Raw genomic sequence first — 24,833 nt, forward strand, 5'->3', positions numbered from 1 at the left:
TTTTTTTGAATCAGATCAATTGAATATTAGATAATCCAATATCACTACTATCATGGTACAAAGTAATAATAAAACAAATTGTACAATAATCTTACCTGTTGAATCGTCTTCTCCGCGACATCTGCAATAAGAACAAAATGCTTTAGATCCGAACGCAAACCGATAATTTCGTATCGATACTAAGCTTTCCTTGACGATCACAAATCATTTACGAATAAATGAAGTATCGATATAAAGCGAATAAATTAGGTGGTATTATATGCATTAATAACTGTATACGGTATAATATAAAGTATATTTGTCAATCATGTCTTTGTTTCCTGTTCTTGTTATATCGTATATGCAGAGCGAATAAAGACATGTAAGGACACATGTACGTTGTAACGTCTAATTGTACGTAATGGTGGTAGTAATACGTAAGAAATGGGCTTACCTTCTGGTACTTTCTCATCAGCTTTTGGTTTTATCGGTCTTTTGTGTTTACGTTTTTCGTGTATTTCTGGTGTAGTGTCTTCGTGGGGTTCTATTGTTGCTGTTAATGTTGGTTTACCTTCCTCTTCGACGATCACCTCTTCGGTGACCTGTTCTTTACCTTCGTGTTTCCTCGTGACACGCTTTTTGCGCAGCGTTTTCTTTGTTCCTTCTTCGGTAACTATCTCGCTTGTTACAATTTCTTCTTTGATCTCTTCTATAGGCGCGGGTTTCACGATAGTTTCGACTGGTACAGCTTCGAGTTTATCCTCGACAAATTCTTCGACTGTAACCACCGGCTCAACACCTTCTTCTTCTATCGTTGTTTCTTCAACGACCTTCGGTTTCTCATCTCCACGTTTAGTCGTGGTCTTCTTCTTTTTAATTTTTCGTTGTCTCTTCTCTGGTGTCTCTTCGGTGTGTACAGTGGTAACAACTTCGACAGTTTCGACAATGTCGTCGTCTTTCGGAACGAACTTGATGTATTTTTCGGGTATTTTCTCTTCCTCTTTCGGTTCGTCACGTTTCCTCCATGGTTTCAGTTTTACTTCTTCCGGTTCTTCGGTTGGTGCTTCGCGTTGAGGAATTCTTCTCTTAATGTCTTCTTCTTCTTCGGGTTCTTGCGGTTTTGGAACACCAGGCACAATAGGGATAACTTCGGTCTCTTGAACCGGTGTCTTACGTTCCTTCTTTGGTTTCTTACCTGGAACCTTCTTCGGTGTCGGTTTATCCGGTTCAGGATACTCTGGCTTTTCCCTTTCTTCCAAATCAACTTCAGTGATTTCCACGTCGTAAGGTTCAAACGGTTGCAGTTCAGGATATTCGCCTTTGTCTTTCTTCTTTTTAGGTTTATCCGTTTCATCTTTTTCTTTCGGAACTGGAACCACTTCCTCTGAAACGCTTGGAGCCTTCTCCGGTATTTTCTTTAAATGTACAGTTTCTCGGTCCTCCTCTTCCGAAGGCCGAGGTTTTCCTTTACCTATTACCAACTTCTTCGGCTTCTCTACCTCAACTTCTTGCGGTTTCGGTTTACGTTCATACGGGGCTGTTTCTTCAAGTTTCTCTAGCGGGACTTTCTTTAATTCTTCGAATTCTTGGTCCAATTTTTCTAACTCGGCCAGCTCTTTCTCAGGAAGTTTCAATTTCCTGCGTTTCATCTTCTTGATCTTTATCGCTTCTTCCATTGTTCGAGATAATATGCCGTTTTGTATATAAATTGGTTCTAAATCAATTATGAGCGGATGTTGCATAGAAGGTGGCCATTCATGATCAGTAATACGGCTGCGTAACAAAAATTTGGGAAATTTGCTTTCACCTTTGTCAACTTTCTTCGGAGTGACACGTGGCTTCTTTAATTTGATCTGTGCGAACAAAGGTGTAGCAGGTTCTTCGATTTTCGGTTTAATTGGTTTCTGTTCTTGGACACTAATCTTCATTAATTGAGGTTTCACTTTTTCCTTCACTTTCTCTTCAGGTTTCTTCTTCTTTTTCACTTTCCGTTCAGGCTTTTCTTCTGGTTGCGGTTCCTCAAGCTTCTCTATCGGTAACTCCTTCTTCAGTTCAGCAAACTCCTTATCGAGTTGATCCAACTTAGCTATTTCTTTCTCTAAACGTTTCACCTTCTTCTTCTTCAATTTTGGCAATGTTGCGGCTTCCTCAATGTTACGGGATAAAATACCATTTTGAACTTCGTTTGGTTCCAATTCGGTGATTTTTAATTGTTTCGGAGCAGGTGGCCACTCAGTGGAAATAATGCGACTTCGAAGCAAAATACGAGGAAACTTCTCCTTCTTCTTCTCTTCTGGACGCTTGGCTACCGGCGTCTTGCGCAACTTGACTTGCGCAAACTGAGGCTTGTCAAAGGATACTTCCTGTACATCGAGCTTCGTAGCTTCAAATTTAGTAACCTTGAGCCGCTGCAGTTTAACGGGTTTCCTACCTTCACCAACTGGAACTTCAGCGGACTTAACTTCTTCCACTTCTGCCACTACATCGGAGATAACCTCACGAACAGCTTTCTGTTTAATTTTCCTTTTTACCGGTTTTGTCGGCTTTCCGACTTCCGTTACTTCTTCAGTAACTGTTGTTTTATCCAACACTTCTTCTAGAACTGTAGGTTTGACATATTCAAGCTCAGGGAAAGGTTTAACAGTTTCTTCGACCACTTCTTCTACAGGACCTTCTTCCACAGTAGTCACTGGAGCTTTACCTTGTTCTTCGACTGTAACAACTTCTGTCACCTGTTGTTCCTTGCCCTTGCGTTTAATCACCTTCTTCTTGATGGTCTTCTTCGGCTTACCCTCTCTAGTTACTTCTTCTGTAACTGTGACCTGTTCACGAACTTCTTCAACTTCGGACGGTTTGCCGTATTCAGGAGCTGGAAGAGCTTTCACTGTTTCTTCGAGTACTTCTTCCACAGGTCCTTCTTCAACAGTAGTTACTGGAGCTTTACCCTGTTCTTCGACTGTAACAACTTCGGTCACCTGCTGTTCCTTGCCCTTGCGTTTAATCACCTTCTTCTTGATGGTCTTCTTAGGCTTGCCTTCCTTAGTCACTTCTTCAGTGACTGTCACTTGTTCACGAACTTCTTCAACTTCGGACGGTTTCACGTATTCAGGAGCTGGAAGAGCTTTCACTGTTTCTTCGAGTACTTCTTCTACAGGTCCTTCTTCCACAGTAGTTACTGGAGCTTTACCCTGTTCTTCGACTGTAACAACTTCGGTTACCTGCTGCTCCTTGCCCTTGCGTTTAATGACCTTCTTCTTGATGGTCTTCTTAGGCTTGCCTTCCTTAGTCACTTCTTCAGTGACTGTCACTTGTTCACGAACTTCTTCTACTACGGACGGTTTGACGTATTCAGGAGCTGGAAGAGCTTTCACTGTTTCTTCGAGTACTTCTTCCACAGGTCCTTCTTCCACAGTAGTTACTGGAGCTTTACCCTGTTCTTCGACTGTAACAACTTCGGTTACCTGCTGTTCCTTGCCCTTGCGTTTAATGACCTTCTTCTTGATGGTCTTCTTAGGCTTGCCTTCCTTAGTCACTTCTTCAGTGACTGTCACTTGTTCACGAACTTCTTCTACTTCGGACGGTTTGACGTATTCAGGAGCTGGAAGAGCTTTCACAGTTTCTTCGAGTACTTCTTCCACAGGTCCTTCTTCAACAGTAGTTACTGGAGCTTTACCCTGTTCTTCGATTGTAACAACTTCGGTCACCTGCTGTTCCTTGCCCTTGCGTTTGATGACCTTCTTCTTGATGGTCTTCTTAGGCTTGCCTTCCTTAGTCACTTCTTCAGTGACTGTCACTTGTTCACGAACTTCTTCTACTTCGGTCGGTTTGACGTATTCAGGAGCTGGAAGAGCTTTCACAGTTTCTTCGAGTACTTCTTCCACAGGTCCTTCTTCCACAGTAGTTACTGGAGCTTTACCCTTTTCTTCGACTGTAACAACTTCGGTCACCTGCTGTTCCTTGCCCTTGCGTTTAATCACCTTCTTCTTGATGGTCTTCTTAGGCTCGCCTTCCTTAGTCACTTCTTCAGTGACTGTCACTTGTTCACGAACTTCTTCTACTTCGGTCGGTTTGACGTATTCAGGAGCTGGAAGAGCTTTCACTGTTTCTTCGAGTACTTCTTCCACAGGTCCTTCTTCCACAGTAGTTACTGGAGCTTTACCCTGTTCTTCGACTGTAACAACTTCGGTCACCTGCTGTTCCTTGCCCTTGCGTTTAATCACCTTCTTCTTGATGGTCTTCTTAGGTTTACCTTCCTTAGTCACTTCTTCTGTGACTGTGACCTGTTCACGAACTTCTTCAACTTCGGTCGGTTTGACGTATTCAGGAGCAGGAAGAGCTTTCACAGTTTCTTCGAGTACTTCTTCCACAGGTCCTTCTTCCACAGTAGTTACTGGAGCTTTACCCTGTTCTTCGACTGTAACAACTTCGGTCACCTGCTGTTCCTTGCCCTTGCGTTTAATGACCTTCTTCTTGATGGTCTTCTTAGGCTTGCCTTCCTTAGTCACTTCTTCAGTGACTGTCACTTGTTCACGAATTTCTTCTACTACGGACGGTTTGACGTATTCAGGAGCTGGAAGAGCTTTCACTGTTTCTTCGAGTACTTCTTCTACAGGTCTTTCTTCCACAGTAGTTACTGGAGCTTTACCCTGTTCTTCGACTGTAACAACTTCGGTCACCTGCTGTTCCTTGCCCTTGCGTTTAATCACCTTCTTCTTGATGGTCTTCTTAGGCTTGCCTTCCTTAGTCACTTCTTCAGTGACTGTCACTTGTTCACGAACTTCTTCTACTTCGGTCGGTTTGACGTATTCAGGAGCTGGAAGAGCTTTCACAGTTTCTTCGAGTACTTCTTCCACAGGTCCTTCTTCCACAGTAGTCACTGGAGCTTTACCCTGTTCTTCGACTGTAACAACTTCTGTCACCTGTTGTTCCTTGCCCCTGCGTTTAATGACCTTCTTCTTGATGGTCTTCTTCGGCTTACCTTCTCTAGTTACTTCTTCAGTGACTGTTACTTGTTCATGCACTTCCTCCACACTAGATGGTTTAATAAATTCTAGCGCAGGTAGTGGCTTCAAAAGTTCTTCAACCACTTCTTCCACCGGACCTTCTGTTATAGTTGTCACAGGTGCTTTTCCTTGCTCCTCGACAGTTAGTTCTTCAGTTACTTGTTGTTCTCTTCCTTTGCGCTTGATAACTTTCTTTCTAATGGTTTTCTTAGGTTTGCCCTCCTTTGTTACTTCCTGTGTAACTGTGACTTGTTCGCGAACCTCCTCTACTTCGGATGGTTTGGCATGTTCTGTCTTAGGTAATGCTTTTATTACTTCTTCAATTACTTCTTCTACCGGTCCTTCGGTTACTGTTGTTACTGGTGCTTTTCCTTGTTCCTCAACTGTGACTACCTCGGTAACCTGTTGCTCTTGTCCCTTTCGCTTGATAATCTTTTTCTTGGTGGTCTTCTTCGGTTTTCCTAGCTTTGTCACTTCTTCAGTGACGGTCACCTGTTCGCGAACTTCTTCTACTTCGGTTGGTTTAACGCGTTCAGGTGCAGGTAATGGCTGCAAAAGTTCTTCAACCACTACTTCTACTGGACCTTCTGTTATAGTTGTCACTGGTGCTTTCCCTTGCTCCTCGACAGTTACTTCTTCAGTTACTTGTTGTTCCTTTCCTTTGCGCTTGATAACCTTCTTTTTGATGGTTTTCTTTGGTTTGCCCTCCTTTGTTACTTCCTGTGTAACAGTGACTTGTTCGCGAACCTCCTCTACTTCGGATGGTTTGGCATGTTCTAGTATAGGTAGTGCTTTTATCACTTGTTCAATTACTTCCTCTACCGGTCCTTCGGTTACTGTTGTTACTGGTGCTTTTCCTTGTTCCTCAACGGTGACTACCTCGGTAACCTGTTGCTCTTTTCCCTTTCGCTTGATAATCTTTTTCTTGGTGGTTTTCTTCGGTTTTCCTAACTGTGTCACTTCTTCAGTCACGGTCACCTGTTCGCGAACCTCCTCTACTTCGGATGGTTTGGCTTGTTCTGTCTTAGGTAATGCTTTTATTACTTCTTCAATTACTTCTTCTACCGGTCCTTCGGTTACTGTTGTTACTGGTGCTTTTCCTTGTTCCTCAACGGTCACTACCTCGGTAACCTGTTGCTCTTGTCCCTTTCGCTTGATAATCTTTTTCTTGGTGGTTTTCTTCGGTTTTCCTAACTGTGTCACTTCTTCAGTCACGGTCACCTGTTCGCGAATTTCTTCTACTTCGGTTGGTTTAACGCGTTCAGGTGCAGGTAATGGCTTCAAAAGTTCTTCAACCACTTCTTCTACTGGACCTTCTGTTATAGTTGTTACTGGTGCTTTCCCTTGCTCCTCGACAGTTACTTCCTCACTTACTTGTTGCTCTTTTCCTTTGCGCTTGATAACCTTCTTTCTAATTGTTTTCTTAGGTTTGCCCTCCTTTGTTACTTCCTGTGTAACTGTGACTTGTTCGCGAACCTCTTCTACTTCGGATGGTGTGGCATGTTCTGGCTTAGGTAGTGCTTTTATTACTTCTTCAATTACTTCCTCTACCGGTCCTTCGGTTACTGTTGTTACTGGTTCTTTTCCTTGTTCCTCAACTGTGACTACCTCGGTTACCTGTTGCTCTTGTCCCTTTCGCTTGATAATCTTTTTCTTGGTGGTCTTCTTTGGTTTCCCTAGCTTTGTCACTTCCTCAGTGACGGTCACCTGTTCGCGAACTTCTTCTACTTCGGTTGGTTTAATGCGTTCAGGTGCAGGTAATGGCTTCAGAAGTTCTTCAACCACTTCTTCCACTGGTCCTTCTGTTATTGTTGTCACAGGTGCTTTTCCTTGCTCCTCGACAGTTACTTCTTCAGTTACTTGTTGTTCCTTTCCTTTGCGTTTGATAACCTTCTTTTTGATGGTTTTCTTTGGTTTGCCCTCCTTTGTTACTTCTTGTGTAACTGTGACTTGTTCCCGAACCTCCTCTACTTCGGATGGTTTTGCATGTTCTGGTTTAGGTAATGGTTTTATTACTTCTTCAATTACTTCCTCTACCGGTCCTTCGGTTACTGTTGTTACTGGTGCTTTTCCTTGTTCCTCAACTGTGACTACCTCGGTTACCTGTTGCTCTTGTCCCTTTCGCTTGATAATCTTTTTCTTGGTGGTCTTCTTTGGTTTTCCTAACTTTGTCACTTCTTCAGTGATCGTCACCTGTTCGCGAACTTCCTCTACTTCGGTTGGTTTAATGCGTTCAGGTGCAGGTAGTGGCTTCAGAAGTTCTTCAACCGCTTCTTCCACTGGACCTTCTGTTATTGTTGTCACAGGTGCTTTTCCTTGCTCCTCGACAGTTACTTCTTCAGTTACTTGTTGTTCCTTTCCTTTGCGCTTGATAACCTTCTTTTTAATGGTTTTCTTTGGCTTGCCCTCCTTTGTTACTTCCTGTGTAACTGTGACTTGTTCGCGAACCTCCTCTACTTCGGATGGTTTGGCATGTTCTGGTTTAGGTAATGGTTTTATTACTTCTTCAATTACTTCTTCCACCGGTCCTTCGGTTACTGTTGTTACTGGTGCTTTTCCTTGTTCCTCAACTGTGACTACCTCGGTTACCTGTTGCTCTTGTCCCTTTCGCTTGATAATCTTTTTCTTGGTGGTCTTCTTTGGTTTTCCTAACTTTGTCACTTCTTCAGTGATCGTCACCTGTTCGCGAACTTCCTCTACTTCGGTTGGTTTAATGCGTTCAGGTGCAGGTAGTGGCTTCAGAAGTTCTTCAACCACTTCTTCCACTGGGCCTTCTGTTACTGTTGTCACTGGTGCTTTTCCTTGCTCCTCGACAGTTACTTCTTCAGTTACTTGTTGTTCCTTTCCTTTGCGCTTGATAACCTTCTTTCTAATGGTTTTCTTAGGTTTGCCCTCCTTTGTTACTTCCTGTGTAACTGTGACTTGTTCGCGAACCTCCTCTACTTCGGATGGTTTGACATGTTCTGGTTTAGGTAATGGTTTTATTACTTCTTCAATTACTTCTTCTACCGGTCCTTCGGTTACTGTTGTTACTGGTGCTTTTCCTTGTTCCTCAACTGTGACTACCTCGGTTACCTGTTGCTCTTGTCCCTTTCGCTTGATAATCTTTTTCTTGGTGGTCTTCTTTGGTTTTCCTAACTTTGTCACTTCTTCAGTGATCGTCACCTGTTCGCGAACTTCCTCTACTTCGGTTGGTTTAATGCGTTCAGGTGCAGGTAGTGGCTTCAGAAGTTCTTCAACCACTTCTTCCACTGGACCTTCTGTTATTGTTGTCACAGGTGCTTTTCCTTGCTCCTCGACAGTTACTTCTTCAGTTACTTGTTGTTCCTTTCCTTTGCGCTTGATAACCTTCTTTTTAATGGTTTTCTTTGGCTTGCCCTCCTTTGTTACTTCCTGTGTAACTGTGACTTGTTCGCGAACCTCCTCTACTTCGGATGGTTTGGCATGTTCTGGTTTAGGTAATGGTTTTATTACTTCTTCAATTACTTCTTCTACCGGTCCTTCGGTTACTGTTGTTACTGGTGCTTTTCCTTGTTCCTCAACTGTGACTACCTCGGTTACCTGTTGTTCTTGTCCCTTTCGCTTGATAATCTTTTTCTTGGTGGTCTTCTTCGGTTTTCCTAACTTTGTCACTTCCTCAGTAACGGTCACCTGTTCGCGAACTTCTTCTACTTCGGTTGGTTTAATGCGTTCAGGTGCAGGTAGTGGCTTCAGAAGTTCTTCAACCACTTCTTCCACTGGGCCTTCTGTTACTGTTGTCACTGGTGCTTTTCCTTGCTCCTCGACAGTTACTTCTTCAGTTACTTGTTGTTCCTTTCCTTTGCGCTTGATAACCTTCTTTCTAATGGTTTTCTTAGGTTTGCCCTCCTTTGTTACTTCCTGTGTAACTGTGACTTGTTCGCGAACCTCCTCTACTTCGGATGGTTTGGCATGTTCTGGTTTAGGTAATGGTTTTATTACTTCTTCAATTACTTCTTCTACCGGTCCTTCGGTTACTGTTGTTACTGGTGCTTTTCCTTGTTCCTCAACTGTGACTACCTCGGTTACCTGTTGCTCTTGTCCCTTTCGCTTGATAATCTTTTTCTTGGTGGTCTTCTTTGGTTTTCCTAACTTTGTCACTTCTTCAGTGATCGTCACCTGTTCGCGAACTTCCTCTACTTCGGTTGGTTTAATGCGTTCAGGTGCAGGTAGTGGCTTCAGAAGTTCTTCAACCACTTCTTCCACTGGACCTTCTGTTATTGTTGTCACAGGTGCTTTTCCTTGCTCCTCGACAGTTACTTCTTCAGTTACTTGTTGTTCCTTTCCTTTGCGCTTGATAACCTTCTTTTTAATGGTTTTCTTTGGCTTGCCCTCCTTTGTTACTTCCTGTGTAACTGTGACTTGTTCGCGAACCTCCTCTACTTCGGATGGTTTGGCATGTTCTGGTTTAGGTAATGGTTTTATTACTTCTTCAATTACTTCTTCTACCGGTCCTTCGGTTACTGTTGTTACTGGTGCTTTTCCTTGTTCCTCAACTGTGACTACCTCGGTTACCTGTTGTTCTTGTCCCTTTCGCTTGATAATCTTTTTCTTGGTGGTCTTCTTCGGTTTTCCTAACTTTGTCACTTCCTCAGTAACGGTCACCTGTTCGCGAACTTCTTCTACTTCGGTTGGTTTAATGCGTTCAGGTGCAGGTAGTGGCTTCAGAAGTTCTTCAACCACTTCTTCCACTGGGCCTTCTGTTACTGTTGTCACTGGTGCTTTTCCTTGCTCCTCGACAGTTACTTCTTCAGTTACTTGTTGTTCCTTTCCTTTGCGCTTGATAACCTTCTTTCTAATGGTTTTCTTAGGTTTGCCCTCCTTTGTTACTTCCTGTGTAACTGTGACTTGTTCGCGAACCTCCTCTACTTCGGATGGTTTGGCATGTTCTGGTTTAGGTAATGGTTTTATTACTTCTTCTACCGGTCCTTCGGTTACTGTTGTTACTGGTGCTTTTCCTTGTTCCTCAACTGTGACTACCTCGGTTACCTGTTGCTCTTGTCCCTTTCGCTTGATAATCTTTTTCTTGGTGGTCTTCTTTGGTTTTCCTAACTTTGTCACTTCTTCAGTGATCGTCACCTGTTCGCGAACTTCCTCTACTTCGGTTGGTTTAATGCGTTCAGGTGCAGGTAGTGGCTTCAGAAGTTCTTCAACCACTTCTTCCACTGGACCTTCTGTTATTGTTGTCACAGGTGCTTTTCCTTGCTCCTCGACAGTTACTTCTTCAGTTACTTGTTGTTCCTTTCCTTTGCGCTTGATAACCTTCTTTTTAATGGTTTTCTTTGGCTTGCCCTCCTTTGTTACTTCCTGTGTAACTGTGACTTGTTCGCGAACCTCCTCTACTTCGGATGGTTTGGCATGTTCTGGTTTAGGTAATGGTTTTATTACTTCTTCAATTACTTCTTCTACCGGTCCTTCGGTTACTGTTGTTACTGGTGCTTTTCCTTGTTCCTCAACTGTGACTACCTCGGTTACCTGTTGTTCTTGTCCCTTTCGCTTGATAATCTTTTTCTTGGTGGTCTTCTTCGGTTTTCCTAACTTTGTCACTTCCTCAGTAACGGTCACCTGTTCGCGAACTTCTTCTACTTCGGTTGGTTTAATGCGTTCAGGTGCAGGTAGTGGCTTCAGAAGTTCTTCAACCACTTCTTCCACTGGGCCTTCTGTTACTGTTGTCACTGGTGCTTTTCCTTGCTCCTCGACAGTTACTTCTTCAGTTACTTGTTGTTCCTTTCCTTTGCGCTTGATAACCTTCTTTCTAATGGTTTTCTTAGGTTTGCCCTCCTTTGTTACTTCCTGTGTAACTGTGACTTGTTCGCGAACCTCCTCTACTTCGGATGGTTTGGCATGTTCTGGTTTAGGTAGTGGTTTTATTACTTCTTCAATTACTTCCTCTACCGGTCCTTCGGTTACCGTTGTTACTGGTGCTTTTCCTTGTTCCTCAACCGTGACTACCTCCGTCACCTGTTGCTCTTTTCCTTTGCGTGTAATAACTTTCTTCTTTGTTGTCTTTTTCGGTTTGCCTTCTTTGATAGTTTCTTCCGTTACAGTGATCTGTTCCTCTTCTTTTGTGTCTGCTTTATCTTCTTTCTGGAATATTACTTCTTCGACCTCATCGATTCTTGTCGGTACTATTTCTTCGACATCGACAGTCGTTGTGACTTCCTCTATTGGCATGAATTGTTTCTTTGGTATTGACTGTACTTGTGGTTTAATATCTTCCAGTTCTTCTTCAATGACGACGACATTGTCTGCCTCTGCTTCGGTTTTGGGCTTCTTCTTTCGTATTATCGTTTTCTTGGTTTTAACTGCTGCAGTCTCATCGTCTGTACTACCGCGCTTGAATTTCGTTGTATATTCTTCTGTTACCTCTGTATCAGATTCAATCAACTGTTGCGTATCGTGTTTTGGTGTGTGTTGTGTAATTGTGATGTGATGTTGTTGCGCTGGTACTTCTGTAGTTTCTGAAATGTATACAGAACAAGTGTGATATGATTATGGTGTTGTGACATTTGTTGGTTTGTTGGTTGCTTTACTTGGTTTGACTTCTCAGATAATCGCAATATATCGCTGATCGGTAAAGGGGTTTACATATTGTTGTGTAGCCTTTTTTATTCGTTTTTTTCAAGCGTACAAAATTGTAAATGCACAATTTTGTGTTTTGTTAATGAATGTATGACCTGTTTTGTGTTCTTTGTGTGTAGTTGCTTGTGATGTATATCTCAATCGTGTCCGATACTGTGTGATATCCATACCTACCTTGATTTCTTTTCCTTTACACCTACCCTACATTTCACGACCCTACATCCGCAAAACCTGCTTGCAGCTATATACATTTTTCGCGCGCAGATTGTTTTCCCACTTGAATCGAGCCTCTTCTAGTCTCTCATGAAACATTAATTGCTACTGTCAACACGTCTACCGGTCCTTTCCTAAACGTCACTGTTCCTGTCCGTTCCGTCAATGGCATACCTTTATAGCAATAATACTCACCCACAACTTCCTCCAGGTGTTCGGCTTCGATAGAAACGCTTGCTAACTTCGCGAAAGGTATTACAGACTCGGGCAGTTCTGACTCTAGCTCACCAGCCGTTAAGTGTTCGGTTACGATTACACCTTGTTGAATCTCTTCGATACCTTTAGCTGTCTTACTTTCCGGTTTCGTCACTTTGAACTCGGACGCTACGTCCTCGGGCTGAATTTCGGTTTTCAGGGCAACCTCTCGTTTGATCACGTCCGGTTGCGCAGACGCTTCTTTCGCTACTCCTTTTATGACTTCTTTAGTCTCCTGTTCCGTGGCTGTTACCTGCATCACCTCGAGGCTTTCCGATACACGGAACGAAACGTCAGCCGTTGCTGTTTTCGTTGTTTTCTCCACTACGAAAGTACCTTCGCTCTCCTGGGGAACTGGCTGTGATTGTTCAATACTCTCGAATGGAATTTGTTCGGGTACTATCTGTTTCGTTTCTGGCTTCATTGACTCTTGCAGTTCCCCAGTGACCGAGGACGGTATCACTTGAGATTTTTCAGCAACTTGAATACCTAGAAGACTGGGTTTAGCAGTCTGTGCAATTGGTTCATCGGGTGTGGGAAGTCCTGTTTCTGCCTCACCGAACGCAACCTCCGATATCGACAGCGAAAGCAATTCCTCCAACTGTGGTTTCCCTTTCTGTTCCTCGGGTGCTTTTGGTTTTGGTAACTCCTCGGCGCTGGTCATTGTTAATACTTCCGATGTTTCTGCGACTTCTATACTGGACATTTGCGGAAGTGCTTTGCGCGTTTTGGGTACCACCGGACTTGGTAGTTCTTTCTCCGCTTCCGTAGAGATCACTTCGGAGACGGTAATGAAGCTTAATTCCTCCACATCGGGTTTTCCTTTCTGGACCTCTGGTTGGTCAAGTTTCTGCAGCTCCTCGACATTAGTGACTGTTAAAATTTCAGTCATCTCGGCCACTTCTCTGCCAGTCATTTGCGGCTGGGCAATTTTCTCGCTTGGTTTCTCGGGTGTTAGGAGTGTGTCTTCCAATTCTGATGATATTATTTGAGACACCGTCAGCGATGTCAGTTCGTCTAGTCGCGGTTTGCCCGTTTGTTCTTCAGGTAGCACAGATTTCTCAAATTCCTCCACGTTTGTCACAGTAAGAACCTGACTTGTTTCGGCCACTTCTCTTCCCAATAATGCAGCCTTGGCTGTTACCGTGCTCGGGGCTATCGGACTCTCTAGAGTTTCCTCGGTTTCGTGCGACACCATCTGAGAAATTGTTAGCGAGGACAATTCTTCTACGTTCGGTTGTCCTTTTTGTTGTTCCGGGCCTCGCGCCGTTGTCAACTCCTCGGCACTGATCATGGTTAACACTTGCATCGTTTCTGCTACATCGCGACCAAGCAAACTGGGTTGAGCCATTTTCTCGGTTGGCACTTCGGGACTGGGTAACACATCTTCCATTTCAGTGGACACCGTTTGCGACACGGACAGAGATACAAATTCTTCGAGACTTGGTACCCCTCTCTGTTCTCCAGGCTTCTTAATTTCAGCCAAGGTATCTACATTCGACATAGTCAATACTTCCGTTGTTTCAGCTACATCTCTGCCTAGCAGATTTGGTTGCGCCTCTCTCTCAACAGGTACTTCGGGCGTAGGTAATGCTTCTTCTGCCTCGTGGGAAACTACTTGTGAAACTGTCAAAGGCGCCAATTCCTCGACTTGGGGTTTACCTTTCTGTTCCTCGGGAGCTGTTGGTGCCAAAAGCTCCTCGGCGCTGGCTACCGTCAGGACTTGAATCGTTTCAGCGACGTCTCTTCCGAGCAAGCTTGGTTGAGCTGTCTTCTCCTTTGGAACTTCAGGAACAGGCATTGTCTCTTCCAACTCACCAGATATTACATGCGAAACCGTGAGCGGGGTCAATTCATCTAGTTTCGGTTTTCCTTTTTGCTCCTCGGGTCGTTTCAGTGTAAGAACCTCTGTTTCAGCTATTGTTGTCACCTGAGACGTCTCGGCAGCTTCTCTGCCGAGAATGTTGAAGTCGGCTTTCTGATCTTTGGGAGCTGTCTTCAAAGCGAGAACGTCTTCCGCTTCGTTGAAAATGACTTCGCTGACAGTTACGGACGACATTTCTTCCACTTCTACTGTACCTTGTTGTTCTTTTAATTTGGTCATCTTCTCCAGAGTTTCGGTAGTGGCTGCTGTAATCACCTGCAAGACTTCCGGAGCTTCTCTGCCGGTTAAACTGGGTTGGGCTTGTTGTTCTTTGGGAGCAATCGCAGCTGGAAGCACGTTCTCGATTTCATTGGAAATCACTTCAGTGACCGTGACGGTACTCAATCCTTCGAGTTGGGGTTTGCCTTGCTGTTCCTCCGGTTTGAATTTTCCTTCGAACGTTTCTTCGCGTTCACCTACAGTCGTTTCCATCTTCACGGCTGTTTCTATCACCGTCTGCGTCACGGTTGCTTGAGACGAGATTTGCTTCTCCTCGTGAATCTCTCGAATGCTCTGCATGCCTTCTACGATCGAACCTACGACAGTTTCGAGTAGACTGATGTCCTGAGTCGCCGTGACTTCCTCACGTTTAGGAGCAACATCGAATGCACTTTCCTTGTCTTCTGTGATCGTTTCGGAAACTTGAAGCGATTTCGCTTTCTCGACATCGATGTCCGCTGTCTGAGTTTGTGGCTTGAACACACCCTCGAAGGTTCGTTCGCTCTCCTCGACTATGTTCTCGTTGACGATAATACTTTCGAACGTGTCCTGACCAGGAATGGCTACTTGAGGTGTAATGCTCAATTCCTGGACTTTATCCGGTACGTTCACTTGAGATTCAATCGTCGTCGTTTCAACGATATTGCGCTCCGTGATGATGGTGCTGGTAGCTGTCTGCGAGGCGTCCAGCTTCTTCTCCTTTAGCAGTGACTCTACCTCGGCAGATGTCACCTCTGTGATGGAAATTCCATGACCTTCTTCGAACGTTGGAACCGCGACGGAAGACACTGTTTTTGGATATTTGTCGAAAATGCCTTCGCTTTCTGCGCTCGGTATCTCCTCAACGATGATCGGTTCCAAGGCATCTTGCTTAGGATGCGCCTTAACCTCGTGCTTTTCTAACGGTTGTACGGATCCGGTGCTTTGGTCGATGAATACCTGAGCTGTTTGCGCAACGTCCATGCCGACCTTCGTCAGAGTTACCTCTGCCTTGTTTTCTTCGTATTTCAATGCAGCCATAGTGTCTTCTTTGTCTTGGGTAATAACGTGCGCAACCGTTATACTTTTTCCTTCAACGAAGGTAACCGTGGCACTGCGTTCGTCCAATTTTAGTTTTCCCTCAAATATCGTACTATGCTCTTGTGGAACTGTTTCACTGATGTCGACGCTCTCCAAGGTTGTCTGCGTAGGTTGAGCCTCGAAAGCAGTCGGTCGTGGCGCTTGAGGTATTTCTCCGAGTCCTTCCCTCAGATTAACTTCTAGTTGTTCGGCAACTTCTTTACCTTCCATCGCTGGTTTCGCTACCTCTTCGCGAGGCTTCTTCATCTCTGACAATTCCGCTTCAACGTCTTGCGCGGTAGTTGCCTCGGTGATGGCGATAAACCTGTTTTCGTCCACTGTCACGCGAGCGCTGGTTTTCCATAACGTTATTTCTTCGACTTTATCCACTTCCTTCTCGGCCAAGACTTGTTCCGTCATTTCGATCGTTTCGTAGGGTTTTTGGCCCACTTGCGCCGTCGCAGTTGTTGGTTTAACGACTTCCACTTCTCCAGTGCTCAACTGAGGAATAATTTCGGATCTTTCGGCGACTTCGTGACCGGCGACGATAGCAGGCACCGCTGATCGAGTTTTCTCTTCTTGAACGGTCTTCAGTACTTCCTCTCGATCAGCTACGCTGATCTCCGTGACGGTGGTCACGCGTTTACCTTCTTCGATGGATACTTCCACTTTCTGTACAGCTGGTTTGAATTCACCTTCAAACGTGTTCTCCTGATCTTGAACTATATCTTGAGTGACCAACAAGCTTTGGTAGACCTCTTGAGTCGACGACGCTTTCTTGGTGTCCGGTTTCTGTATGGCTACCTCTGCAACGGAGTCCTCGATAGAGACTGTCGTCGTTTCAGCGATTCCGTGCGTGGTATCCAATCCCACGGAAGCTGCACGTTTCGAGGGTGTTTCCTCGTAAACGTACAGAGACTCTTTGTCAGCGGGTGTTACTTCAGAGACGGTCACGATGCTTCTACCCTCCTCCAGATCGACGATCGCTTTCTTGTCTTCGGGCATTAAACCGGGCACGAACTTGTCCTCGCTTTCCTGAACGACGGGTTGCGATTCGATCAACGAAGTAAACGGAATGTGTTCCGGCAACGCTGTTACTTCGGATGGTTTTTCTTCGACGAAATCGCCGGTGCTAAAGTCGATGACTTGCATCGTGGTTTCAGCGACAACGTGGCCAGATACCAATGTCTTCCCAGCGGTTCTCATTTCTGGCAACTCCGTGGATTTGTATTCCTCTTCCTTGTCTTCTAAAACCACCGCAGATACTTGTACGCTTTGTTCTTCTACCACGGACAAGTCTGCCAGAGCTTGAGTCGGTGCCCTATCCTTGGTCAAAAGTCCTTCCGCTTCTGTCGCCTGTGTTTCCGATCTAATTACCGCTTCCAAAGGAATATTCGATGGTATAGCAGACGCGGAGACTGGTTCCAGTTTTTCCAATTTGCCAGTGCTAGAGTCTACGGTAATCTCGGTCTGCTCGGCAATAACGTGTCCCGCAAACTCGACGTTGGCTTGTTTCTCGGATGGTTTCTCGGGTATACGAAGAACATCTTCTTTGTCAGCTGGTATTTCGGTGGTGGTCGTGGCGCTTAGAATCTCGCTGATGGATACTTCGGCCTTGTTGGATATTACAGGCTTGTCCTTAAACTCTTTCTCGGTCTCGGATACGATGGTTTCGATTTGAACGATGCTCTCGAACGGCAATCGTTCTTCCTTCGCGGCGAACCTTGCAACCGTTGGTACGGTCAAGTCTCCAGAGAGAGCAGCTGGTGTGATCTCCATCATCTGAGCAACTTTATGCGCGTCGAAACTAAAAGTAGCTTGTTCGCTCTCAAATTCTAGTTTCTTGAAGTATTCTTTCTCCTTGTCCGATGCGATGGTTTCGGTCACCGTGAGCCCCAAACCCTCTTCGAAAGAGACATCGACGACCTTCTTGTCCGGTTGCACGAGATCTTCCATTGGCTTCTCGAGATCACCAGGAGCAGTCTCGGACGTCTGAACACTATGGAAAGTGATGTGATCGGTTGTAGCTGTGGCCGTGGTAGTCTCTTCGTGTTTGAAATCACCGACATTGTCGGTGGTAGTAGTCTCGCAGGTTTGAGCTACGATATGAGTCGGTATGTCGAAGCTGGCAGACTTTGTTTCAGGTTTCTCCGCTTCCGGCAAGAAGCTCTCCTTGTCCTCGGCCGTCACGGCCGAAACGATCAAACCTTCTCCGGTTACGAATTCAAGATTCGCCTTCTTGTCCGTAGGTTTAATATCGGTAAACGGCGCCTCGGTTTCTCTGGTTTGCACCTCTTCGGCGACAGCAGCTTCGATCGGCAATATCGTGGTCTTGGGTTTCATTTCCGTGACAGTCTCGTCCGGTAGGTCGCTTAAGCCTGTGTCGCTGAGAACTTCAAATTTGGATGCCACTGGTTGCGTCAGGATGTCGACCGTAGCTTCCACGCCTTTCGGCTTCTCTTCGCGAGTGAATATTCCCTCTTTGTCCTCTGGATACGTAATGCCAACGACGATACCTTCTCCCTCTTGGAATACGACGTCTACGTTCTTGGTGTCAGGTTTCACGTCCTCGTGGAACGGAGACTCTTTCTCGGACACCGATATTTCGGTTTGCTCAACGACTTCCAGTCCACTTTGTTGTTGACTGGCGTGTTCCTCTTTCGCTTTCTCTTCCTTCAGGATGTTGACGTTGCTCGCGAGAATGGTCTCCTGCATCTCGGCTACCTCGTGTCCACTGGTAATGCCGAACGTGACCGTTCTTTCTTTCGGCAGGTCCTCGACTTGCAATTTTTCCTCGTTCAGCACGCTCATTACTTCCGTCACCGTGAGCTTCTCCGTCTTCGAGCAGATTTCTACTTCCGCGCTCTGCGTAGCTGGTAGCACGTCCACTTCTCTGATCTTCTCCGTCTCGGCTATGTTCGTTTCGGTCACGATCAGTTCTTCCAGAGCTTCGCGTTGAGGAATCGCCTTCCCGGACTTGGGTCGATCAACGCTCATGTCGGTGGTGGTTTGCTCTGCCAATGTCTCCGATTTCAACGCGACCGTGTGACCAGATATCAACGGTTGAGCAGTGTAGTCTTGCGGTCGGGCAGTGGGACTGTAGATGTTCTCGCGATCGTGTGGAATCACTTCCAGTACAGTGGCACCAGGTCTAGGTTCCGTGAGCTCAACGACCGCTTTCTTTCCATCCGGTTGCACGTCGGTCTTGTACAGATCCTCTTTCTCCGCGACTTCTTGCATCGCTACTGTAACACTCTCCAAAGGCACGTGAGACGGTTGAGCTACACCGGAAGCAGGTTTCTCTTCGGGCACGTATTCTCCTGTCGGCGAATGAGTCCTTACCTCTTCGATCATCGTGGCGTCTTGCGTGGTGAACTCTGTACTGGCGTAGGCTCCCTTGACTTCGGAGATTCGAGTATACTCGGATTCTCTCTCGCTGGCGACCACCATGGTTGTGCGCAGACTTTCGATTTCGTTCATTGCGATCTCGGCCACCTTTGACTCGGGGACTTTGTCTTTTTCGACCGGGGCCAAATCTTCGGCAAACACGGTCTCGGCCACGACGGTTTCCTGCAAGCCAATGGGTTCTATTTTCGCGACTCCCGACGATGGAACTTCTTTCGTGATTTCACCCAAATTGTCCTCCGGCTGGGTCATCTCGATCTCTAGGGAAACCACAGGATGGGTGGGTACCGTCTTCCCGCGGTGAGATTCCGGCATTTCGAAGATTTTCAAATCAGCCTCTTTCTCTATCGAGGTAGTTTGGAACACCTCCACGCCTCTGACGGCGTCGTAACTTGTCTCCACCACGCGTTCCTCGGGTTTAACCATCTCCTCCATTCTCGTCTCGCGATCGTGGGTCAGAGTTTCCTGGACTATTTTGGCCTCCGTTAATTCCACGCTCACGGTTCCACTTTCCTGGACGTATTTCAACTCGTCCTTGAAGTCTGACGGATAATCGGCTGTATGGATTTCGGAAACCAGCACGTATTCCTCTGGCCTGATAGAGGTCTCGGCCAACACTTTGGTCGGTTTTTGTTCCGGATGATAAATTCCTTCGGATTCTTGAACGATCGTGCTCGCGATGGAACCAATCTCGAGCGACGATATCGAAGTCTCGGCTGTTTTCGTCGCTGGTTTCTCACCTGGCTGATAATCCCTCTCTTTTTCAGAGGGCACTGTCTCGACCGTCACAGCGGATGGGATTTCGATGACGTTCAGATCGGCCACTGCTTTCTTCGTCTCCTCTATCGTTAAACTAGCTTCCGTGTCCTGAGTTTCGACAGTGGACACGGAGACACCTTCCAACAGGGTAACGTTGCTCGTGGCTTCGAAGGTGTCAGTTTTTCGTTCCGAGATGTATATTCCCTCGCTCTCTTGGATCACATTCTGTTGTATAACGGCTGTCTCGTTTCCGTATGATATTCCAATTTGTGCCTTTTGACTCGGCGGCAGTCTGCCCGGTATATACTCGCCTTCCTTTTCAGGCGCGTGCATTTCCTCGGTGACGCGCTGCTTTTGCGATATTATCGTCTGCGTGGCGATCTCCGTGGGAACTATCAATTCTGGATAGTATTTTCCAGGCTTGTCCTCGGCACGAACCTCTTCCACGACCAGCGGCTCAACCGCGGTAACGTTCACTCTGGGCTTAGTCGGTACCGTTTTTAACGGTTCCAGTTTGTCCTCGACTAATCCTTCCTGTACCTCGTACACGGACAGTCCAATCTGTGGCAATACAGTGTCCTCGGCTTTGGCTGTCAGCGGTGTCACGAAGTCCTCGGTTGGTACTTCCGTTTGATTGACCATTGTCTCGTAAACGGTCGCAGCCTCTTGAACGGTCACACTTACGTCTGCTGTCTTGCTGATTTCTTGTTTGGTTATAGTTAAGCTGGACAGGCCTGCGTCGTTGGTCAGGGTTTCGCTGACGACCAGACCCTCCGATGGTACTATAGCAGGTGTTGCCTCGTAAGATGTGGGCTTGAATGTATCGGAGAATTCACCGGTAGAAGCTTGAACGGTTGTCTCGGTAGTCGAGTACGGTTCCACCGGTGAGATGGAAAGTGACGCTTTGCGTTCGATGGGCTTGATTTGGCTGATGTCGTCGACCTCTTTCTCTTGAACGGGCACTAGATGCTCCGTTAGGGGAATAATGGTGTCCATGGTGAGCTTTGCTTTCTCTAATTCGGGTTTTCCGGGTGCCTGTTCGGTTGTACGATCCAAAGGTATGATCTGGTGACGTTGACTAGGAACGTTCAACGCGATGGAAGGCATCGATCTGTCTTTCTTCGTATCGAACTCCACGATTTCTTCCAGTTCAACCTCATCCCGACCGATTTCCGGTCGTTTGGGCTTCAATTCCTTCTTTACCTTTTCTATAATCTCTTCTTCTTCCACCTCTATTTCTTTTTCCAAATCATCGCGTTTCTTTTGCTTCTGAGTCAGTCTGCCCTTCTTGTCTGTTTCTACGATTACAGTTTCAATCTCTTCTTCGATTTCCTCGACGTCCTTTCGCTTCTTCTTCTCCCGTTCCGTTTCTTCGATCTCTTCGATCTCTACAACCTGAACCCCCTCGTCCCTATCTTCCTTTCTCTCTTCGATCTGTTCCTTTGGTTTTGTATCTTTGCGTTTGCGCAGTGTTGTGTGTGCCTGCCGTGTGTCCTCGTATTCTGTGGAAAGTATGTGAGAATTTTTGTGTCAATCGAATACGAGTGTTCGTATGTAACGATCTCGCTCGTTCGCTCGTTCGCTCGTTCGCTCTCTCTCACTTGCTATTAGAAAACCATTCTTTTTCAGACTTCATGCGACGAGCCACTGAGCGGATGCTTTTGCTAAGACAAGAATCGTGCTTCAACGAAACAAGAGTCAACAACCTACGGACAGTGCACGGCGGACGAGCTTGTGAAAGATTAAAAAAGAAACGGAAAGGTTTGGTAACAACAAAAAAAAAGAAAAAAACAGCGGACATAGTGTGAACAGCGTGTTTCATATCATTCTACGCGTGTTCCAAAGGTATCGTATAATTTTATTCCGTCGCGGTAGGTTGTTCAATACGTACTTTCCGATTTTGGAGTTCAATTTGAAATGATTGTATATTTGGAACGATTGGTGTAAAAATTGTTAAATTACACCCTTTAATCGAAACAAGGGTGATAGATGTTCATCAAAATAAAATAAAAATTATTTCTTCTTTTACAACGATAAATGCACGAATACCTACTCCAATGTCGGCGTTATTACAATTGGCGAATAGAGATAAAAAGGGTCGTTTTTTTTAGGGAAAGTGTAACGTGGGTGTAGAGGAGAGTGTCATTGATGACTGCTAGTAATTTACAAAGTAGATTGTAGTCTTTGAAATATAATAAAAAAATTGGAAAGAACTTATTCAACAGCCTAATGTTTTCACTGCTCATAATCAATATTAGCCCGTCGAGGACGAGATAGCCAGGTAATTTGTTACAAATCTTCATGTTTTACCGTTAGAGACGAGTCTAATCTGTTTTGATCGATTACTCGCGAATTTAACGTAGACTAGCTTTTAATTTGCAATCAAAACGTGTTAAACGTATCAAAACGTTTATTCAATGTTCACTTTTTGCCGCAAACTACATCCTGAAGGGGTTAATATCGCTACACTGTCTGCCAAGAAGCAGCGTATCGACGATGACAAATTGACAGTGTATCTTTGTGATCGCGTTCCGGAATGTAGAAAAATACCGTTTCATTAATGAATTACGATGTCTCTGGAATGTTATGCGGTATATAGAGTAGTATGCAGTGGTGCTGAGTTGCAGGCACTAAGGCATACGTTGTTTTAATAACAAGTGGTGCGTGTGTGAGATTGTGAACTTTGTGTAGTAGTAGAAAAAATCAAAAGGCCGGCCGGAAGTCAAACCAACATGAACACAAAAGAAAAAAGAAAAGATGCTTGTCTGTTACACATCGTGCTTGCTACCAAATAAAAAAAAAACATATAAATTTCTCGTCTAATTACCTCGTATGTAGGACAACAATGTTATACAGAGATTCATGTGAGTGTGTAAACTTGAATGTGTAACAGTAACAAGAAGTACGTGAAAACAACAAATTGCATTCAACATATTGCTAACAGAAAATGTTGAACACCGAATATTTAGAAACCATTAGATATCGTGTAAATGTATATTCGGGTTGAAATCGTTGCTCGGGTTGAATTCGTGTATCATCGTTGCGATACACTCGATTCATATTTTCAAGTTAACGATTCAACGTTATTCCAAATACGATAACGTTTCTTAACATAGTATATCTTATAGTTCCTTGTAAAATACATAACACGAAACACTGCAAATAATGGAACGATGTGTAAAAATATAAAACACGTTATATTATTTACTACCAAATGCATGAAATACATGACTCGTGGCACAGCTTAAGTCTTACTTACATCAAAACTGCATTAGCAGCGCGAAGCTCGTAACGCGAAGCGTTGAGTTTTGGTGCTGGATCGGAAAGTGATTAACTGGGCGATTAAACTATGGAAAGGGGATGTTATAATGGAGGGATACGGCGCGTGGAAAGCATAGCGGCTTAAGCAGACAAATTTTACTGCTATTATTCGATCAAGTAAAGCTTCATGCATCTGAAAGAATAATAAAATAAAATCATTACGTAGAGACCGTATCGTATGATCGATACGCGCATACTTTATAAGTTTTCTTTTTCCACGCTACATCGGTATTATTGGTCAATCTAAGCGAATTGAACGCGAAATGAAGTTTCGTTAAAAAATTAGAATGATCTATAAGCTTTTAATATTGTACGAAACGATGAATGGAAAATTTGGTGTCCGTTCAGAATTACCACATTTGGTAAATGTAATAAAACACTCTTTGCACAGGGTGACCTAATTAAAGGATCGGAGAATGTAGAGATATATGATATTAAAAGAAATGGAAAACAAAATATACGTAATATTAAAATATAGTAGAAGATAGAGACAATTTGTGGAACTATCTTAGTTCAACGTTTGTGGACCGTGTTTTCGAGTATCATATGTCCTCAAACTTCTTGATCCTTTTTCGTAAATTGTCTGGTTCCAAATCTTCTTTCGAAAAAGAAAGGAAACGATATCTATAGGATGTGCATTAAAAAACTATGCAACTATAATATAGAAAAAGTACTTAGTATAGATTTTGGAATGCTGAGCCTTGAAATACAAGGCAACTACAGGGAATAAAACAGGAATGAAAAGTAAAGATGTCAGGATATCTCGATGTGGTGTCGACTGTCTGGACACTGAAGCGTTTCTCAAAGATACGATAAGAAAGATTATTAATGCTGCTCTCCATTCGTTAATCGAATGGCCAATTATTCGAATGTATATCCCATGCATTGAAACTCGTTGCTTCAAACCTTTAATGTCTCGAATATCCTGCGTGTGGACAGCTTTTCTTTCGTCCCTCCTCTCTGCAATCAAAAAATCTTTTGCTTTCGTGGGAGCTCCAGGAACAGGGAATTAGACAAAGACAAAAACACACAGGGTTATTATGGCACGTTGTGAAAACAAATTTTTATTCGACAAATCAAATGTACAATGGTACAACGTATAATGTTAACAAAGAGACTGAAAGTTTCTTCGCGTACGGTTATATGTATGTACAAAAAATGCATGCTTAATCGACCTTATATCTAGTTGTGAAGCCGCGAAATATTTACAAAAAAAAAGAAAAAAGAAAAAAGAAACAGAGAATGTACAAACTATGTTTATAGGCAGCCACGCAAGCACACACCAAAATATACGATCTGTAAAGTCTAGAAAACAAGTGCAACGGTTTTGTAATGCTGCAAGTCCGAAGATCATTAATGATTTCGTGTCTCTTTTTATTTCAAACCTCACATCACGCAGTCTCGACTTACCCATGAAATGGACCTCCGTTTTGCGGACGATGTCCACTCGTTCCGTAACACGTTCTTCCGTTTCAACCTGAAGAGAATTGTTTTTAAAATGTTTGCGTTCGAATTGTCAAGTCACCAGGTACTCGACAAATTTTTTGTCGAGTCACCAGGTACTCGATAATTTTATAATAAATGTTATCGATGTTAAGGTAGAGAATGGATATTCTCGGTTCTGGAACTTTTTCCATCAACCAAAGTCGATTCTTTCTTCAATTCTGTTTTAACACGTAAACTGCCGAACCTCTAGACTCTGTAGTACTTTTTACAATTTATACTTTTAATCCGACATCTTTATTTTCATTAACTTGGCTGAAAACTTCAACAGATAATACGCTTCGAAACATCCATTTGGACTGTTACGTAGCGTTATTCGCAATTGAATGCCTTGAGAATTGAAGCCTTGAGAAGATCCAGAGGAATATACAGGGTGTTTCAAAACATGCGAGTCAAATATTATTGCAAAGATCTAACTGACTGACCGCAAAAATAGCCAGACTTAAATCTTCTGTATTTCTATTTACGGGGCACCTAAAGTTTTCGATTTCCAATGTATCAATAAATACCGTTAGGGTACTTCCAATTGTCGGCAAATTCAAACAATCTTGGTACCTTCGACCGGATGAGGATAATTTTCGATAAGACGTCCA

The 24,833-nt window shown here is 44.3% G+C and overlaps 1 protein-coding gene across 15 annotated transcripts in view; it reads right to left on the minus strand.

The window, feature by feature from the left end:
• The window catches only part of Sls (sallimus), a 126,592-nt gene that overhangs the window by 21,296 nt on the left and 80,463 nt on the right, over window positions 1-24,833 (minus strand). For 9 of the 15 annotated variants that reach the window (XM_076314383.1, XM_076314386.1, XM_076314384.1 and 6 more), the window contains 5 exons: window positions 24,148-24,214; window positions 23,644-23,697; window positions 11,991-20,918; window positions 434-11,461; window positions 96-121 (listed from right to left, as the gene is read on the minus strand). In XM_076314383.1, the coding sequence (XP_076170498.1) occupies window positions 96-121; window positions 434-11,461; window positions 11,991-20,918; window positions 23,644-23,697; window positions 24,148-24,214 (20,103 nt within the window). Of the gene's footprint in view, window positions 1-95; window positions 122-433; window positions 11,462-11,990; window positions 20,919-22,740; window positions 22,871-23,643; window positions 23,698-24,147; window positions 24,215-24,833 lie in introns of those variants that run through there. The other 6 variants (XM_076314392.1, XM_076314391.1, XM_076314394.1 and 3 more) reach the window with 4 other exon arrangements.

The sequence above is a fragment of the Ptiloglossa arizonensis genome, chromosome 6 (genome assembly GCF_051014685.1).
Source record: "Ptiloglossa arizonensis isolate GNS036 chromosome 6, iyPtiAriz1_principal, whole genome shotgun sequence".
NCBI classification, from domain to species: Eukaryota; Metazoa; Arthropoda; class Insecta; order Hymenoptera; family Colletidae; genus Ptiloglossa; species Ptiloglossa arizonensis.